The 18,794-nt window shown below is 36.9% G+C and overlaps 1 protein-coding gene across 3 annotated transcripts in view; it reads right to left on the reverse strand.

Annotated features, from left to right (window-relative positions):
• Positions 1-1,119: 1,119 nt before the first annotated feature.
• The window catches only part of asic2 (acid-sensing (proton-gated) ion channel 2), a gene marked incomplete at its 5' end in the record, with an annotated part of 500,726 nt that continues 483,051 nt past the window's right edge, over positions 1,120-18,794 (reverse strand). For all 3 annotated transcript variants that reach the window (XM_081369199.1, XM_081369200.1, XM_081369198.1), the window contains 5 exons: positions 1,120-1,982; positions 2,112-2,180; positions 4,105-4,184; positions 4,274-4,365; positions 6,607-6,760. In XM_081369199.1, the coding sequence (XP_081225325.1) occupies positions 1,881-1,982; positions 2,112-2,180; positions 4,105-4,184; positions 4,274-4,365; positions 6,607-6,760 (497 nt within the window). In that variant the 3' untranslated portion in view covers positions 1,120-1,880. The remainder of the gene's footprint in view (positions 1,983-2,111; positions 2,181-4,104; positions 4,185-4,273; positions 4,366-6,606; positions 6,761-18,794) is intronic.

The raw sequence follows: 18,794 nt of genomic DNA on the forward strand, positions 1-18,794 counted from the left end.
TGCGTGATTTTTATAGAACTATTTTTATAGAATAAAACAAACAACATTAAGCAACATGTGTCTGTATTAACATTCACATGGCTCTCTCACATGTTACAAACAACCCGGAGTACACATTCATTATTCTATTCCCTGTGGCAAAATGAAAGCGTTTCCGCTCTTAACGTTATTGAATTAAATTTTGCATTATGTTATAGGTGCAAATCACGCCTCTTAATACTGTTATTAGTACCACCCAGAAGGGGGCATGAAAATAATAACTAATAATCCTGAAACAAAAAATATCTTAGCATGGATATTAATGACAGATATTTGCATACTGGCTCTAACCTCAGATCTGACTGGACAAGGGAGCCCTAGGTCATGTGTGGACGCCTGGGCTTATTAAACCAGATTAAATACCTTTTATTTATTTATTTACATGCAAATTTTAGAAGCTTGTCAACAAATTCATGGTGTAACACATCTGCAGGGGCCTTAGTGTCCCAGAGCAATTTGTTCAAAAGCTTCACCTACAGTTTCAACACACAAGCTCTTTTTCTTATTTTTGTGACTGAATTTTGTGCCAGTCAGTATTCTTAAATTGAGAAATGCAATCAAGCTCTCTTTCGTCACCCAGAACTGACCCTCTTTTCATTCATACTGATTCATACTGATGTGTAGTGATCTGAGAACCTCATATTTAGTTTGAGAAGAGTATAGACACAATCACACCTTTGAACCGTCCATCATCCACCATCAAAGAACATTGTGGGACAGGGAACATAGTAAATATCTGATAACTTATGGCAATTGCAGTATTACAAACCACAGAACAGATGAAAAGCTCTGAAATGATAAGATGAGATAAAAACTCACATAGCCTAATAAATCACCGTGAACACCTCTAAATCCTTTATATGTATATGGGAATGTGGTATCATGATGGCTGTCAAAAATCTCTAAAAAGTGCTAATATATCTCTCAATTCTGAATTAAAAGCATGGAATCAGCTTTCTAATATCAGTTTTAAATGACAAAGTAACACTTCTTACATTTGAAAAAATGAAAACTGCTATTTGTATCTTATCCAGAAAGCAACAACAACTTTTTTCCTGTACTTTCTTTGTTCATCATTTTCCCAATGGGATCCAGAAAGCATTTATAAGAACCATCTACAGCCACAATGGGCTCATAATGGCTGCCATTGTACCGTGACCCATTCGGCTTTTCTATGAAGGATAGAAAAATAAAAGGAAGGGAGAAAGAAAAGGGCTCTCGGTTTTATGATGCATCCCTGATACATCAAAAAGCCAACTGAGACGCTAGAATCACATAGCAAACGAACAGCACAAGAAGACAAAATCGTCTCCATAGATGAGAGAGGATGACATGTTCGAGAAAACCGTACTGTAACGCATGAAACTGACACATGCACAGTTAGAACAGTTTCACAACATTTTCTCTGTTAATAATTTACAGTGTTTTGGCAGTAAACTTCAAAATGGCGGCTGGGGAGAGAGAGAGAGAGAGAGAGAGAGAGAGAGAGAGAGAGAGAGAGAGAGAGAGAGAATGCGAGAACACACCGAGGCCGTGTACATTTGCAGTTCCTCACATGCTCGTGTTTTCGTGTTTGTCTTATGTTTACAAGTGACTGTCCTGACAGGTCCACAAACTTCTGCTTTCCTTCATGAGTCCAGAACAAACAGATGGTGTTTGCGAGAAACTCTGCGGTCCTCATGTTCCTCGAGAAGCTCCTTGGCTTCTAGTTCTCATGTTTGTGCCAAATGATGACATGTTGAGAAAAAGAAAAAGAGTCTGTTTCCTTCTTTTTCCTCTGTCCTTCACCCATTGGAGTGGAGTGGCCTGGCTCCCCCTGGTGGTTTGGAGGGGAACGGCGCTCAGCAGGCGATCTCCTCTAGGGTGCCCAGGGTGGTCTGCAGGGGAACACTGACTGTGTGGCTAATCGATTCGGAATGGTTTACCACCGGATCACATGTACTCTGAGGGAAAGCAAAACAAAAACAGATGTCATCGTTCATAGAACTGTATGCCTAAGGCACGAGTCCACGCAATGGGTTCCTGATATCTAAATAAATTATTTGAAGCTTAGCAGGCGGTTGTTTTTTTACCACATTCTCTCCATGACTCTCTTCCTCCTCCTCACGGTTTAGCAGGTCCAGCAGTCTCTCCTTCACCACCTGCCAGCACACATCACAAACCACCATCTCATTCACTGCCAAATCAGGTCTCAAACTGCTGGCCTCAGAACAGCTTTGTAGCTCTGCCAGCGCTGCATTAATCAAATCAGCAACATGGGTTGCAGCCCAGGGCACTGACCACCGGGGGATCCCAGGAACTGGAAACCACACAGGAATTGAAAATGGCCATTTTGATTGGGACAATCATGCATATTGGTCTAGTTTTCAGCTCCAAACTGGCTCCACAGATCCTCAAGCTGTAAGTAGCTTGTTTATCAATGTTCAGTCTGGTGTGCTTTTGTTGGTCGCATCTTTTTGGTCATGTGAACATTTATGGCCAATTTGAATCCTACTATTGTAAAGGCCAAGCTCATGAATATTAATTAGGCCATATTACTGGGTTGCACTAGGAGGTTACCAAGAAATGTGAGGCTGGCCTAATCAATATTCATTAGTAATTCTTCGTAATATCACACACTGGGAGGGATGCCTTTGTCCTGAACCTGAGGAGGTTTAACATGCCCTGTGGACATTACTGAGTCTCTCTCTTTGTTAAAGTTTACTGGTTAATATGTCCGTTCTTAAGATGACCACATTTTTAAAGTTAAAATCTCAATGGGCATATAGTCTCATGCATTTCCAATGAAGCTAAATGCTTTAGTGTTTCCTTTATTTTTATGTGCTTTGTTAACAGCGGCCAAAAGGCTTAGAAAGGCCTAAGTTTTAAGATGAAATCTGTCCTTTAAAGCTATCCTGCATAAGAAATCCATTAAAACAGGACAGGGCAGAATGCAAAATGAGTGTGTGTGTGTGTGTGTGTGTGTGTGTGTGTGTGTTCCCGAGGGTATGAGTGGTGTAAGGACTTGTGCTGGCTGCTGTCCACAGAGCAGAGAGACCAGCAGCAATGCAGAATTAATGAAGGCTCATTATGAGGACACTCTCCATCAGTGTCATTCATTCATTCTACACCAGAGACAGACAGACTCAAGTTTTCAACAGCCATCACAATGTCTGAGGGAATGTATGTATGTGTGTGATTCTCTGAATAAATTAGCAATTTTTAATATCTCAGCGTGTTAAAATGATTATTGCAGTGTGCAGCTATAGCGTCTCCTGTGCCTCTGAGTTAGGACACCGAACGGTGTCAGACAGGGTCAATTGACAAGCACCAAAAACGTGTAAAAATTGGCTTTGGCAAGTAAATATATACATGCAAATAGCTGGAAACTGGTTAAACTTTAAGAATGATAGAACAAAATGAAAATATTTGGGGGAAATAATCACAAAAGGCTTTCACATTTTTGTGACAACTGTGATTTAACCGAGAGATGCATTCAGTAGCGTTTAAAATTTTGGGGTAGGTACGATTTTATTTATGTTTTTGAAAGATGTATCTCATGTTCATCCAGTAAAAACAGTAAGTGTTTTCTATTTTAATATACACATATATTAAACTGTAATTTATTTATGTGATGTCAAAGCTGAATTTTGAGCATAATTACTTCAGGTTTCAGTGTCTCACGATCCTTCAGAAATCATTCTAATATGATGATTTAGTGCTCAAAAATATTTCTCATTATTATCAATGTTGAAAACAGTTTAGAGAAACCAATTCCTTAATGAAAAAAAAAAAGTTAGAATGAACGGCGTTTACTTGAAATCTTAATATTTTGCAACATTATAAATGTCTTTACTGTAACTTTCAATTAACTATCAATTTAATGCATCCTTACTGAATAAAAGTATTAATAAAATTAATATAAAATCTTACTGACCCCAAACATTTGAAGGATTGTGCATATGATGCTGAAAGTGATGTGTTTGTGCCAAATACACAAGAAAAAGCAAGTAAATAATACAATTGTCAACAACAAATGATGTTACATCATGGCATGTTATACCCTGTGTTTAGATGCTGACATACCTCATATGCATAATCGAATAGCTCCAGGATGGTCAGGATACTTGCACCGATAAACAAGCCCATCTGACCACCAATATCACCTGCAACATAAATATATTTATGATTTAGAGGAATGGAGAAAGAGAAAAGATGAAAGAGACAGTATTCATACTACAGTATGTTGTGTTACCTAGAAGACCTGCCACCTCATATGCTTTCTTCTGCTCTATGGTCTCATAATTCAGAGCTTCAAAGAACACATCCAGAACTAGGATATTGTCCCTGGAACAACAGAACAAGTACAGATCAAAGAGTGATGTTTTGAATTTCAGATATTTTGGTTCAGTAATTTTGGTTCAGAAGTAATTTGTCTTGGTCATACCCAAAACACCTGAACAATGTTGTGCAATCTGACACAATCACAGCAAAGTAGAATAGTTTAGATGCTTCATATGAATGAGATTTCACTGTGAGCAGAGGTACTCAAAATGATGCAACAGAAATAGAAACCAAATGACCAATAAAATGTCCTGTTGACCAATAAAACACTGTGGCTGCTTAGAACAGAAACTCAGATCAAAGAAAAGGTAACCAACAACATATCTGTATCGTGTCAGTTAGTTCTAGTTATTGTAGTGTTTTATTGGTACTGAGTGGAATACTTAAATGAAAGAGTGGTTTTATCCTCAGTAGCGCTTTTTGCTTTTCCACACACACACACACACACACACACACACACACACACACACACACACACACACACACACACACACACACACACACACACACACACACACACACACACACACACACACACACACACACACACACACACACACACACACACACACACACACACACACACACACACACACACACACACTAAAGGCAAATTGGTTGTTATTGGATGTTAGTGGCTAAACTGCAACCTTCAACAACACTAGTATTGTCTCAACCATTCATTACGCTCCTATTATGTTGCAGAGATGAATGATCTTGGCATGACCAATAATTTGTGTGAATGTGTGGAGGAGTTAAACATAAACAAGTTTTTTTTTTATCACCATAAAATTAAGCAGTCTAGCTTATCTCTCTCTAGTGGGACACCAGAGTGATGATATTCTGTCTACTTTATGCTAATATAATTGACTCTGCACACAGCAACATCTCTGTGTGTGTGTGTGTGTGTGTGTGTGTGTGTGTGTGTGTGTGTGAGAGGGAGAGAGAGAGTCAGTGTTCCCAATAGCTCCACATCTCAGACACATCAATCCCAAACTTATCGCTATGACGATGAACTAATGAATGGGGAGGATGTGATATCTGTCACTATATTGAAGAACAACTCACTGAATCTTCCTGACACAAAGCAGAAGTGTTCTCAACTTGTCAGCCAAATTTCTGAAGGAGATATAAATATGTCTGAGGGCCACATCAAATGTCCTGGTGTCCTAATTCTGTTTTTTTTTGTAGCGAAGCACGTCTATGAGGCAACATTTCAAACGCACATTACGCACATTACGAACGAACGCACATTACGAACGAACACACATGGGGAGTACACAAGTAAAGCTTTCTCCCAGAATCCAGTGTCCATTTTCTCCTGTACAGTGTCACAACTAAGCCTGCGTGCCATTCATAATTGAATGGCAATGTCAATTCAATTATAATTAACTTCCTCAATTTGCATTTGAACAATTAAAGAAATTGCAAGTAAAATTTAAATGGAATACAATTCTAAAGCAACTTAACTGTTTTCAACATTGATAATAATAATAATAATAATAATCGACGTTTATTGAGCACCAAATCATCATATTATTATGATTTCTGAAGGATCATGTGACACTGAAGAGTAAAGACTGGAGTAATGATGCTGAAAACTCAGTTTTGTCATCACAGGAATAAAATTACATTTTAAAATATATTCACATAGAAAACAGTTATTTTAAATTGTATTAATATTTCAAAAATTAATGATTTTATTGTATTTTTGATCAAATAAATTAAGCATTGGTGAGCACAAGGGACTTCTTTCAAAAGCATACGGACTCCAAACTTTTTTTACGGTTGTAAACCAATTAATGTTTTTACTGAATTGTTGTGTGACTTTGGATTGCAATTAAGTAAATCCCTTCTCCTTTCATTTCACCATCCTGTGGTTTACGGCCAATTCAATACAAGCTTGAGAATAAAATGAAGCCAATTCTTAATTTCCAAATTGTTCTCAGTTCTAATAACACCACAGCTCATCCTTGGCAGAAAAGTGCAGGCTTGAGATCATTAACAAGCTCTGTATCTCTGTGATCATGGATATAACTGGTGGCAGTAATGAGGTAAAGTTAAAGACTGTGAAAGGTATTAGGAGGACTACAATTAAAAAGTTTGGAAAGTGGTAAAGTTACAACTTAAAAAAAAAAAAAACAACAACAAAAAAACACTTCAGAGACCTTTGGATGCTGAATTCAAAGCCATTTTGATGTAAAGGAAAGTGGCTTTTAAAAGGGTTGTGAGGTGCGTACTCACGTGATGTATTTCTCAGATCGGTTGAATTTCTTCTCCAGGTAGCGGGCAGAAGTTTTACTGGGGATCTTGACCATGGAAAGCTCTTTGTTGTATCGCGTCATGTTACAGGGGCTCCTGCAGATGCAGTTTGTGCCTTCAACTGCTGACAGAGCAGCTACAGAGAGCAAAAAAGGGAATAGAAGAGAGGAAAAAGAAAAGAGAAAAAGAAAGGGAAAGGGTACAGGGAAGAAATGGAGAATATTTGTCTGTTCTTTCTGCAGGTGGCATTCCTGAACTGGGTTCTATATATGACTTCCTCTGTTGAACAACTGATAGTGTAAAGAACATGAGGTCGTCTTATCCTTTTCTGCAAATGGAGGGTCTTTTCAGTGTCTTCATATACACACACACATACAAACACCTAGACAGATTGGAGTTTAATTCAACTTTTGGCCTTGTCAGAACACTTTTAAATCACTGCTGTCAACTCTTGACGCTTCGGAAAATATTATGTGTTGCACTTTTGATTACCTTTAGAGAGATTGGCTACTGCAAAAAAAAAAAACAAAAAAAACAAAACAAAAAAAAACAATGTTACCCACAATGATTCTGGTAAACTGCAAGGATCATGCTGTCAAAGTGCTTTCTAGAAGTCTAGAAAAACTGACTGAAAATCAAAAGACTTTACTAATTGGCAGGTGAAATGCATCAAAGTATTTTTCTTGAACTTGAGCTGAACTTTTAGCTTTCATTGATTGATAAAAAGTGCTAAGGCAATGTGTACGAAATTGGAATTAGAATGCCAATCATAGTTTGGAACCAAAAGTAAAGAATCCTAATGGGATCACATAGGAATTCTCTAGGAATCAAATTAAGCCCCTACTGGATATACCCTTACGGAAAAAAAGTATACTTCAAGTTCATTTTATGAAGTGTACTTGAGTAATGTTCAAGTATATTTTTAAGTATAATTTATGTAGTAAGTATACTAATGTCAATATGTACTAGTAGTAAACTTGTAAGTGTACTATTTTAATACCGCTTGGGACTAAATTGGCCCACTTGAAGTATATAAAAGTATGTTTAAGTGTACTATAAGTGTAACAGTAGTAAACTTTAAGTGCACAACTAGTTCATAATTACGTTTCTCATTTGTACTGCAAGTGAACTTGAGTATACTAGTAGTTCACTATTGTAATACTTGTAGCAACTTTGAAGTATACTCTCAGTAATCTACTAGTTTAGTAGTTTTATACTACAAGTTTTCTTTAAATGAACTTAATATTATACATATAGTTTACTATTTATATACAATTTTTGCAGTTGCAGTAGGCCTATACTACTATGTTCAAATGTTATTTTTTACACTCGAAAAATACCTTTAACTCTACTTTAATTTTAAAAACATTTTATTAGCTTGCATCCTTTTTATCAACACTTGAATGTAGGTAAGTTTCATAAAGAAAGGCAACATTTTAAACAAAATAGTTGAGAAAATCATATTTTTGTCAAAGACTAAGTTACGCCTTGATCAGATTCAGAACGATGATCAAAACACAGATGGAGTAACTTAGATCGAGTCGGACACCCCCACAGCTTCAGTCGTTTTTCCTTCATGGGTTACGCTTCATTTCATTTGGAAACATTAAGCAGTTTTGATTTACAAGCTGTTTAATGTTTGATGATCACAAAAAAGTTGAATTAAAGTAAATTCCTATGTACACCAGTGGACTAAAATTCAGATACGCAGAATTAGAAACATATCTGTTTTATATCAATATTTTAATCAATATTTTCAAACAAAGTTTCATAAGACTGTATATGAAAAACAATGTTAAAAAAGTATATTTAATAAGCTACTCGATCAAAAGAGTTAACACAACTACAAGTATACTTTGAATAATTAAACTTTTAAGTATATCTCGATCAAAAGATTGAGTACAAGTATAGGCCAAATATACTTGGACTTTTCTCTCAGTATAAGTCAAGTACACTTAAAGTAAGTGTAATTAAGTATATTTTTGAGAAGTATATAAAATGTAGACTGAAAGTATGCTTTCTTCTTTTTAGTTGAAAAGTATACTAATAGAACACTTGAATAAACGCATTTTCCATGCTTATTTTTTTGCTCTATAAGCTCTTCCACCCGAAAGTTTGTTATTATATAAAGCTGAACATGTTAGTTTATAAGACGGTGTGTAATATTATGTTTTTAAAAAAGTATTTAATAAGCTACTCAATCAAAATAGTAAACGCAAGTACAAGCCAAGAATACTTAGAATACTTAATTATACTTTCTCGATCAACAAGTATAGGCCAAATATACTTAGACTTTTCTGTCAGTATAAGTCAAGTATACTTAAGTGGAATTTTAAGTATATTTCTGAGAAGTACATAAAGTGTATTTCTGAGAAGTATATAAAAAGTAGACTAAAAGTATACTTTCTTATTTTTTAGTTTAAAATAAGTATACTAATAGCACACTTGAATAAACTTCTTTTTCGTAATGGTAAAGAGATTCCTACAGGACTTTTTAGGGGGTGGCTAGAATCAAATTTGTTTCATACCCGACTCCTTAATGTTTAATACTGTTTCTTCTTTCCCTTTTTTGTACATGTAAAGAAACAAAATAGATAATTTTCTATTCTCTTGCTGGTTGCCCAGGGCTGAAATCTTTAGCTCTTGGCTGTGCCTTCCTCAGATTTCTAATCAGCTCATAACTTGCATGACCTGCAGATGGAATCTGACCTTTCACAGAAACATTTTAAAATGCATCCATCCCTGACCTTTTCTATCTCCATCTCGCTTTCTTTTCCTAACTTCAATCCCCTCTCAAACCCTACCACTGGAGACGAAGCTAAAGTCATATCATTTAATTGGAGAATTAAGTCAGATTTAACCTTCCAAACACTCATAGACAACTTAACAGGATTCAATCACACACACACACACACACACACACACACACACACACACACACACACACACACACACACACACACACACACACACACACACACACGTACGTTGCGTTTTCATGTTTTATGGGGACTTTCCATAGATAATGACTTTTATACTGTACAAATTGTATCCAAGGATTTCGGACATTGTCATGTTCGTGGGGACATTTTGTCCTCATAACGTTGGGTTTACCTGGACCACACACACACAAGGCTATTAAATCTGCTATAACCTTCTGCTAAATCCATCGTTCTGTATGAACTTATATCCCATAACATCCCATGTGTTCTCTAGGCATCGCCTATGGCAGATCCTGTGCTTAAAACCACAAAGGTTATGCTATAGAAAACAGTTGTGAGTTTCATACTACCATACTACTTGTACTAGTTTTACAGTGCATAATGTAAACAGTGAACAGTATGGACAGTATTTTCTGCATGCATGGATGACAGTCAAATGACCAACACAATACAACCAAAGCATTCAAGACTCAAATCTCACAATGCATTCCACTCAACCTGCTTTATTTTACTTTCAGCCTTTTGTGTATAGTATAGTATAGTATAGTATAGTATAGTATAGTATAGTATAGTATAGTATAGTATAGAACAGAGAAGACAGGATGGAGAAAAGAGGGCAAAAATGGGATCTGGAAATGTTGGATTCAAACTTGCATTGTCCACATGAGCTTCAAAGAATACTACACTGTTAGAAAAATCTGTAGAAATTACAGTATTACTGGCAGCTACTTGCCAGTAACTTACTGTAGATTTAAATTGATGTTATTTACTGGCAACAATTTGTTCAAAATTAAATGAACATTAAACATTAACAAGTCTTTATCTTTACAGAATAAAACTAAAATAACATCCTCATGCAAAGAATTCTGGGAACCAAAATCTGAAGGAAAAAAACAGAAAAAGGTTGATGAAGATTTCTGGTTCCCAGAATGCTTTGCATTAGATTGTTATTTTATAATTTTATTCTTTAAAGACAAAGACTTGTTAATGTTTAATGTTCATTTAACTTTGAACAAACTGTTGCCAGTAAATAACATAAATTTAAATCTACAGTAAGTTACTGGCAAACAGCTGCAAAACTACAGCAATTTTTTTACAGTGTATGCTACAGCATATATATGTGCTAATAACCAGGTTTTGGCACCGGCACTGCCACAGATATTTCCTTCTTTACAGTATTTGGTTTGATTGGACTACAAAAATTGCATTTAAATGGCAAAATAGTCATTTTTAGTTATTAGGGGTACTACTGTTTTTTTATTATTATTATTTAAGATGGCATACTGTTTAACAGTTTTGGTGACACTTTATTTGAATAGTCCACTTTAGACTGTCTAATATCTCTAAGTAACTTTGCAACTATATGTCAACTAGCAGTCATTAGAGTATTAGTAAACTCTCTGCTTAAAATCTGCTAACATTTTACTTTATTGGTCATCCAACAGACATTCTACTGACTATAAATAACTTTACCAAGTACATGTCAACTTATTCTACTAACCCAAACCTAACAGAGTCTACCAATACTCTAATGAGAGTAAGTTAGCATGTAGTTGCAAAGTCACTTATAGTTAGTAGAATGTCTAAAGTGGACAATCAAAATAAAGTGTAACTACATTTTTTACACTACAGTACACAGTGTGCAGGAAGCAGTATTCTTATTCAATTCTGAACATGTCTTGATTAACCTCCTGCTTGTAATATTCTTCTGTCCCTGAGTGTTCTATATCATTGTCTTCTCAATTATCTCAAACATTTCCTCAAACAAGAGGATCCTGTATTTCCGTTCTATTAGCCTCTCATTCATGTCTAAATGGTTTCATCTGCATATTGTTCTGGACTGGTGAAACACATTTATTGGAATTATTTATTGGATTGGAAAGTACACATTTCTTCCCTCCTCGGGGTGCTGTGAACAGAAAGTTGGAGTTGGTGATAATTTCCTCTCCACTTTGCCAAAAGATAGGAACCAGCTGTCAAGAATTTTGATGCCAGCTGCTGAAGTTTTAGACAAGTTGTGCAGCCATCTTGTGCTGTGCCTTTACTTGTCAATTGACCCTTCGCAGGGAGCTTGATTGACAGGTGATCTGACCAATCATACTTCGTCATCCGCCATTTTGTCCGACAAAGCAGTCAGGAGAGTTAGTAGATTAACATGGGAGGATTTGAACTTGAAAAACGGAGTGTGCTGACGTATTTCCGTGGTTAAAACAACATTCCTTCTTATGTTTGTTCATGTTTATTTGAGGCTATAAATTAACTAGAAGGAAGAGATGATCGGTTCACGAGCAGCTTTAACTGATGCTCTACAGCGATCTGTCACGACACATTAAAGAGCCACAAAACGGTATTTATTGTAATTTTCTTTTTAAAAATGACCAAATTTGAAAGGTGAGACTTTGTTTAATGTTTAATATCAAACGTAACCGAAAAGTAACCTGGTCTGCCCTGTCTGTCAGCGTGTTGTCAGTCTCCTCTCTGCTCCGCAATGTATTTTCACTGCGTGAGAACATGGTGTGGCGTGAGAACGGCGTAGCTTGTCGGACATAGCGACAGTAACTAAGAGGGGCGGGTCTTTGCGAGCGGTCAATTAGAGCTATCCCATTAATACTTTTCCAATGGTTTGAAATTCTGCCTCTCTTCATATAAAAATTGCCTTTATCTCGAATGGTTGTGCACACAGAACTCTAAAAGGTAAAAGTATGTGAAATTAGACAATTGTTAACAACCCAAGGAAGTCTTTGGAGACAGTTTGAGTGCTGAATACCTGAAAAGTTCGAAAATGTACAGTCCTAGCTGTGCTCTAATTTGAATTTCTTCATTAGTGGAAGATAATTAGTGAACATGGAGCCAACTTGCTTATTATGTTTGGTATATACTGTCAGATGGTACATAGAGAGGGAGTTAATGAGGGCCAGAATGCATTCTGTTGGTAGAGACGGTGCACAAAAAAAAGTCTTTGCTTTCCCTGAATACATTTCCAAAATAATGCCTTAATTTGAGAAAGTTCATGAGGGAATTTAAAGTTCAATAAAGAAGTCCCTGTGTCAAGAAGAATCAAGATCTGTGAAGAAAAATGCAATTAATGCATACTTTCAAAGTTTCTCCACGCAGAGTTAATATAGTTTAATTTGGTGAAGCTGGTGAAGATTACGTCTAAAGTCTACAGCCACCCACTACAAAATCACACATATAAACAAACCGATGTGTTCTATTATATTTATTTTACTTTTTGTTCTACCGTTTGCCCTTTTATCCTCTTTAAGGATGCTACTTAATTTAATTTTGTGGAGGGTCAGTGTGGCCTGTTGAACAGAAACTTGAGCGTATGTATTTTGTGCCCCAGTAGTGTATTAGAGTAATTAAAATGAGCCTAGTAATACATCAGGATTCCAAACACACTTTATTCGTTCAGCCCGTCTCACTGATCAGTGAGACAAACGCGTCTCACCCAGCACGCCCATGGGTGCACAGATGGATGCAAATGCATTTGCTATTTAAACAGTGTGGTGCAGGAGGTGAAAATGAAAACTGCGTTGGGCAAAAAATAGCAAAAAACACTTGGGTCGCGCTTGGCGCTGTATTGCACCGGGTGTATGATAGGGCCCAAACGGTCAATATTTCTTGAATTGAAGGGGATGGAATGTCTTTCTGGATTGTTCTGACCCAATTTAACCTCTCTCTGGGATCTTTTTGGAAGGATTTCGATGTATTTACTTTCGCAAAACTAGTTTGGTTTCAGTCTGTTATATTCTCAGATTTATTGTTCCTGTAATAGTCTAGTATTGTTGTGTCTGGGATGGAGATGGCACGGTGTGTCAGGTGTGTCATGAATGCTGGAGAGTCTGTGGAAGACGCGCTGTTGGATGTAGCTGAACACGTCGGTCACATCAACATTGTTTCAGCGTCCCGAATGAACAAAGCGTTGGTGGTTTTTCTCAAGGATGAACAACTAGTGAATCATTTGATCGAAAGCAGGATTTCGGTAAGTGGTGCTTTTATTCATGTTCAACCGTTAGTAACACCAACAAGTAAAGTTCCCATTTCTAGTGTTCCGCCGTTCATTCCTAATGCTGATATTGAGCGCGAGCTTTCGTGTTTCGGCAAACTTGCTAGTGGAATCAAAATGGTTCCACTTGGCAGCAAAAAATGCGTCTTTGAAACATGCTGTCCTTTAGGCGACACGTATTTGTTCTTAAACTCGCAGACTCTTAATGTGTCGTTTCGATGCATGTATGAAGGCAAATCGTACATGTTATATGTGAGCGCAGGTGAGATGCTATATTTTGAATGCAGTGGTGTCGGGCACGTAAGGTTATCACGTCCTAATAGAGCCGAGGCAGGCCCGAGTGGAATTGAAACTGGAGTGCAAATTGACCCTTTTACAGTTGGTAAACATGGTGACGTATTTGTGTGGGCGGGGCTTAGCTGGAGGCAGAAAGATCCCTCTGGCCGCTTCGCTAACGCTAGTTTGCAAGTTTTGTTAGCTTGTTTTTTAACAATGACTAGAGAAAAATCCGATTTTGTCTTAATGTGCAAGGTCACTCACTGTCCAGGACCGCGATTGTTATTTGCAAAAGTTAATTTTAACGGACGGAACCAGATGACCGTACACGCTCAGTCAATGGACGATCTGACAGGATTAACGTTAAGGCTACCTCCGGTCGAGTGGCCTGACTTCTACACCTACCTGATAGAGAAACCGAGGGTAAAGAGAAACTGACGGCATATAAATCTTTAGATGCCTATAACTATGTGCTGAATGGTCATGTAAAGACTTGTGTGGTACGATCCGCAGTTCTGCCTAGCCAGTGCCAAGAAGACGACAATGTAAAGAGTGACACTACGGTGCAATTTTAATGATATGAATATTTTCTAGAAATAAAAAATCCAGATACAGCATACTCATTTTTCATCGATTCTTGCACCCAACAACACAACAAGATGACATTTAATAATAAAAATAATAATTTAAGCTCCTCATTATGTAGCCGAATATGTGCTGGTTTGTATTGGCCGCCTCCAGTTTTCCGTTTGTTTTGCCTCCAGCTAGCGCCGTGACGTAACTGTGACTTCGGCGCAAAAGGGGTCTATAGATCCACATAAAGATCAGGGTGTTGTGATTAATGCTGAGAATGTAAGGAATGATGAGGAAATTCCTACTGAGAAAGTAAGAAATGACGAGGAGGTCTCTACTGAGAGTGTGAGGAAGGATGAGGAGTTGTCTTTTGAGAATGAACGAATGGATGACGTTGATGTTGAAGTAGATGTCTGAAATAAATTATGTTGTGAGGATGGAAGGCCAGATAAGCAAAGACTGTGTAGTGACCAAATCTGGAAGCACTGAAGATCAGAACAGTGTCAGAAAGGTAAATTCATGTGAGCCTAAAGAAAAAATAAATAAATCAGGTGAAGATGAAATGAATGAGGCTGATGATAAGGATAGTGTTTTATCTGATACTTCAGATCTGTCAGATATTTCCCAGATACCTGTAGGTTGTGATCAGATTTACTCTTTGAATGAGATTAATTTGTTTTTGGATGATACTTTTGGAAAGGTTGCTGATGTGAAGAATTTCTTTCCAGATGTAAAGAAATTTGAATCTTCAGTTCTATATTGGCAAAATAGGGTAGGAGAAGAAAAACTGAGCACGCAAAAGAGGTTTCGCTTAAAAAAGATTCTCACTAAACTTAGAAAGGGGAAAACCCCAGTTAAATGTAGGCTAAATCAAATTGATTTTGCGAAATGAGATACAAATCAAGGGTGTCTTTACAGTGCTTTCTGTTTTTTCTGTCTCTTTCTTTTCTCTCCTTACATCTTTTTATGGATATTTTGCGAATAGGATCTTTAAACATTAATAGAGGGAGAGATAGGAATAAAAGAGCCATGATTTCAGAATATGTTCATCTTAAGGACATCAATGTTATGTTTTTACAGGTAACACATTCAGATAATCAAAATTTAATTAAATTTTATAGATGGTAGGAAGGTGAATGTATTCTGAGTCATGGAACAAATTTGAGTACAGGGGTAGCGATGATCTTTTCTAAACATTTGGATCTAAAGGTCCTATCCACAATTGAATTTGAAAAAGGTAGAGTTTTTAGAAATGAAAGAGTTAAAATTTCTTTTTTAATGTATATGCTCCAAATATAGGTCCACAAAGGATGGAATTATTTGAAAAGTTAAACAGTGCAATAAGAAAATATGATGATGGAAAAATGTGTGTAATAATGGGAGGAGATTGGAATTGTACCACTAATTTTGTATTGAATAGGAATGGGCAAGAACTTCACTTACAATCTAGTAAAATGCTCCTCGGGATAACTCAAGAACTAGAACTGAATGATGAGTGGAGAAGTAAGAATCAATTAACAAAACAATACACATGGGTTCAAATTTTAGATTCTACTGTGACGGGAGCAAGACTGGACAGAATATATAGAAATAAATCAGACAATAATAGAGTCATGAATGTTGGTATATCTCCTTGTGGGTTTTCTGATCATCATATAGTGACTATTGATTTTAATACTAAAAGTGTGTCGCATCCAAAATCTTATTGCCATTTTAATGTCAAACTGGTACAGGATAAGTTCTTTTGTGAAAAATGTAATGTTTTTGGGAGAGTTGGAAACTAGAAAAAGAACATTTTGAAAATGTAATTCAATGGTGGGAGGTAGGAAAAGTCCAAATCAAGATTTTTTGTCTGCAGTTTTCTTATAATAATACTGTGATTGTAAAGAGTAATTGAGTTGAATGTTTCGGGTATGACTAAGGATTTAAAGAAGAAGAGATTGGAGTTGAAAACACTGTTGGAGGAAAGAGCAAAAGGTGCCTTAATCCGAGCAAGGATATCTTCCATTAAGGAAATGAATGCTCCAACAAAGTTATTTTTTAACTTGGAACATAAAGTAGTAAAACAAAAAAAATATGCTTTACCTTTGGAAGGACAATGGTACATTTACTTCAAATCCTATAGAAATGAGAAAAATCGAAGTGGACTTTTATGCTGAACTTCTTGGGCCCAAAGATTGTGATCCTGAGAGTATGGATCAGTTATTAAAAGGACTGCCTAATTTAAAACCTGAGGACAGAAAAACATTGGACAAATTGATTTCATATGAGGAACATTCAGAGGCTGTAAAGCAACTGTCCACAGGATGTGCCCCGGGAGTAGATGGTCTGCCTGCTGAATTTTATAAATCATTTTAGTACATTTTAGGAGAGGACTTTTACAATGTAATTGGTGAATGTTTTAAAAAAGGTATTTTACCCAGCAGTTGTCAAAGAGCAGTACTATCACTTCTGCCTAAAACTGGTGATTTAGGGTTGTTAAAAAATTGGCGCCAAGATGTGCCAATTTTAATGTGCCAAGATTACAAAATATTGTCTAAATGTTTAGCAAATAGATTTAAAAAGTTTTTGAGTATTATTGTGTGAAATGAGCAAACATACTGTGTTCCAGGACATACAATAATGGATAATTTATTTCTAATAAGAGATGTAATGAACCTTTCTATGAGTGATGATTTTAATATTGTTTTCTTATCGATTGATCAAGAAAAAGCATTTGATCGTGTGGGTCATGATTACCTTTTAAATGTTTTGAAAGCATTTGGGTTTGGGGAAACATTCATTTTAGTAATGCTTAAGTTTGGAGGGGGACTGAGTTGTACAATACCTGTTAAGAGGGGAATTAGGCAGGGTTGTCCAATTTCTGGACAACTCTACAGCTTAGTTATTGAGCCTTTGCTAATTAAGCTGAAAAATAATTTAAAAGGTTTTCATATACCAGGAGATTTTAATGGGTCAAGTGTCTCTGTTTCAGCTTACGCAGATGATGTAACTGTGTTTATTACTAGACAAGAGGATATTCAGATACTGTCTAGAAGTTTAGCTTTATATGAGAGATCCTCCTCATCAAAAGTAAATTGGGCAAAGAGTGAGGGTTTTGTTGTGGGTCCCTGGAAAAATGGTGGGCCACCTAAGCTTCCAGGGGGGTTACAATGGAATACAGAAGGAATTAACATTCTTGGAGTATTTCTGGGTAAAGAAAATTATAGACTAAAAAACTGGGAGGGTATGCTGGAGAAGGTGTCAGCCAAGTTGTCTAAATGGAAATGGCTATTACCTGAACTATCCTACAGGGGTAGAGTCTTGGTTACAAATAACCTGGCCACCTCCATGCTATGGCACAGACTAAATGTGCTGGATCCTTCAAATGAACTGATCAAAGTTATACAGAAGAAGTTTGTAGAATTCTTTTGGTCGTAGCAACACTGGGTTCCTGGATCTGCGTTATATCTGCCTTTACAAGAAGGAGGACAAGCTCTGATAGACATAAGAAGCAGGATTATGACTTTTAGACTGCAAACAGCACAAAGAATATTATATGAAGAGGATCTGGGATGGATTTGTGTTGCTTGTGCTATTTTAAGGACAGCATCTGGTCTTGGTTATGAGAAACAATTGTTTTTTACTGAGACTTAAAGAACTGGACTAATTTAACCCTGTTTTATCAGTCAATTCTGAAAGCTTAGCTTGATAACTTTAATGTCAACAGAGATCTTTCAAAACCAAAGGAGTGGATTTTGGGAGAGCCATTGTTTTACAATCCACTGATATAAACCAGAACTCTGTCATCAGGAAGCTTGATGAACTGCCTGGTGGGAGCTGGACTGAAGAGGATAGGAGATCTGAGAGACCTTAAAGGATGGAAAATGGCTGCAGCACTACAGTGTGAAAGGGGTATTCGATCTCTCCGTCTTCTGCAGCAGGTGTTAGAGGAGGTGCAGAGAGCATTGCCTGGAACCTGCAGGGAGGCACTGGAAACTCAACCAGCTCAAGATTGGAGGAGAAATGATCAGTTCCCAACTATCAGTGTATCTGCAGCAGCAAAAGAAAATTATGAAGATGCTGACACATTACTAACTTTTAAGACCCCGGAGATGGGACAGTTTCGTGAAACAAGTAAAAAAGCAATCTACCTTACTTGTGTTAAAGTTGCCCATCAGACTGTTTTAAAACGAGTACGAGCAGGGAGGAGGACAGAAGTGTTTGGATCAGACTTTAAAGGATCCTGGAGGTCTCTGTACAAACCTCCCATTGAGAAACGTACAGCAGACCTACAGTGGAGACTTATTCATGGTGCTATAGCTACAAACAGACATGTGGCACACCTGAATCCAGCAGTGGGTAAGGAATGTCCTTTTTGTGGAATTGAA

This window comes from Scardinius erythrophthalmus (genome assembly GCF_964197995.2).
Source record: "Scardinius erythrophthalmus genome assembly, chromosome: 1".
NCBI classification, from domain to species: Eukaryota; Metazoa; Chordata; class Actinopteri; order Cypriniformes; family Leuciscidae; genus Scardinius; species Scardinius erythrophthalmus.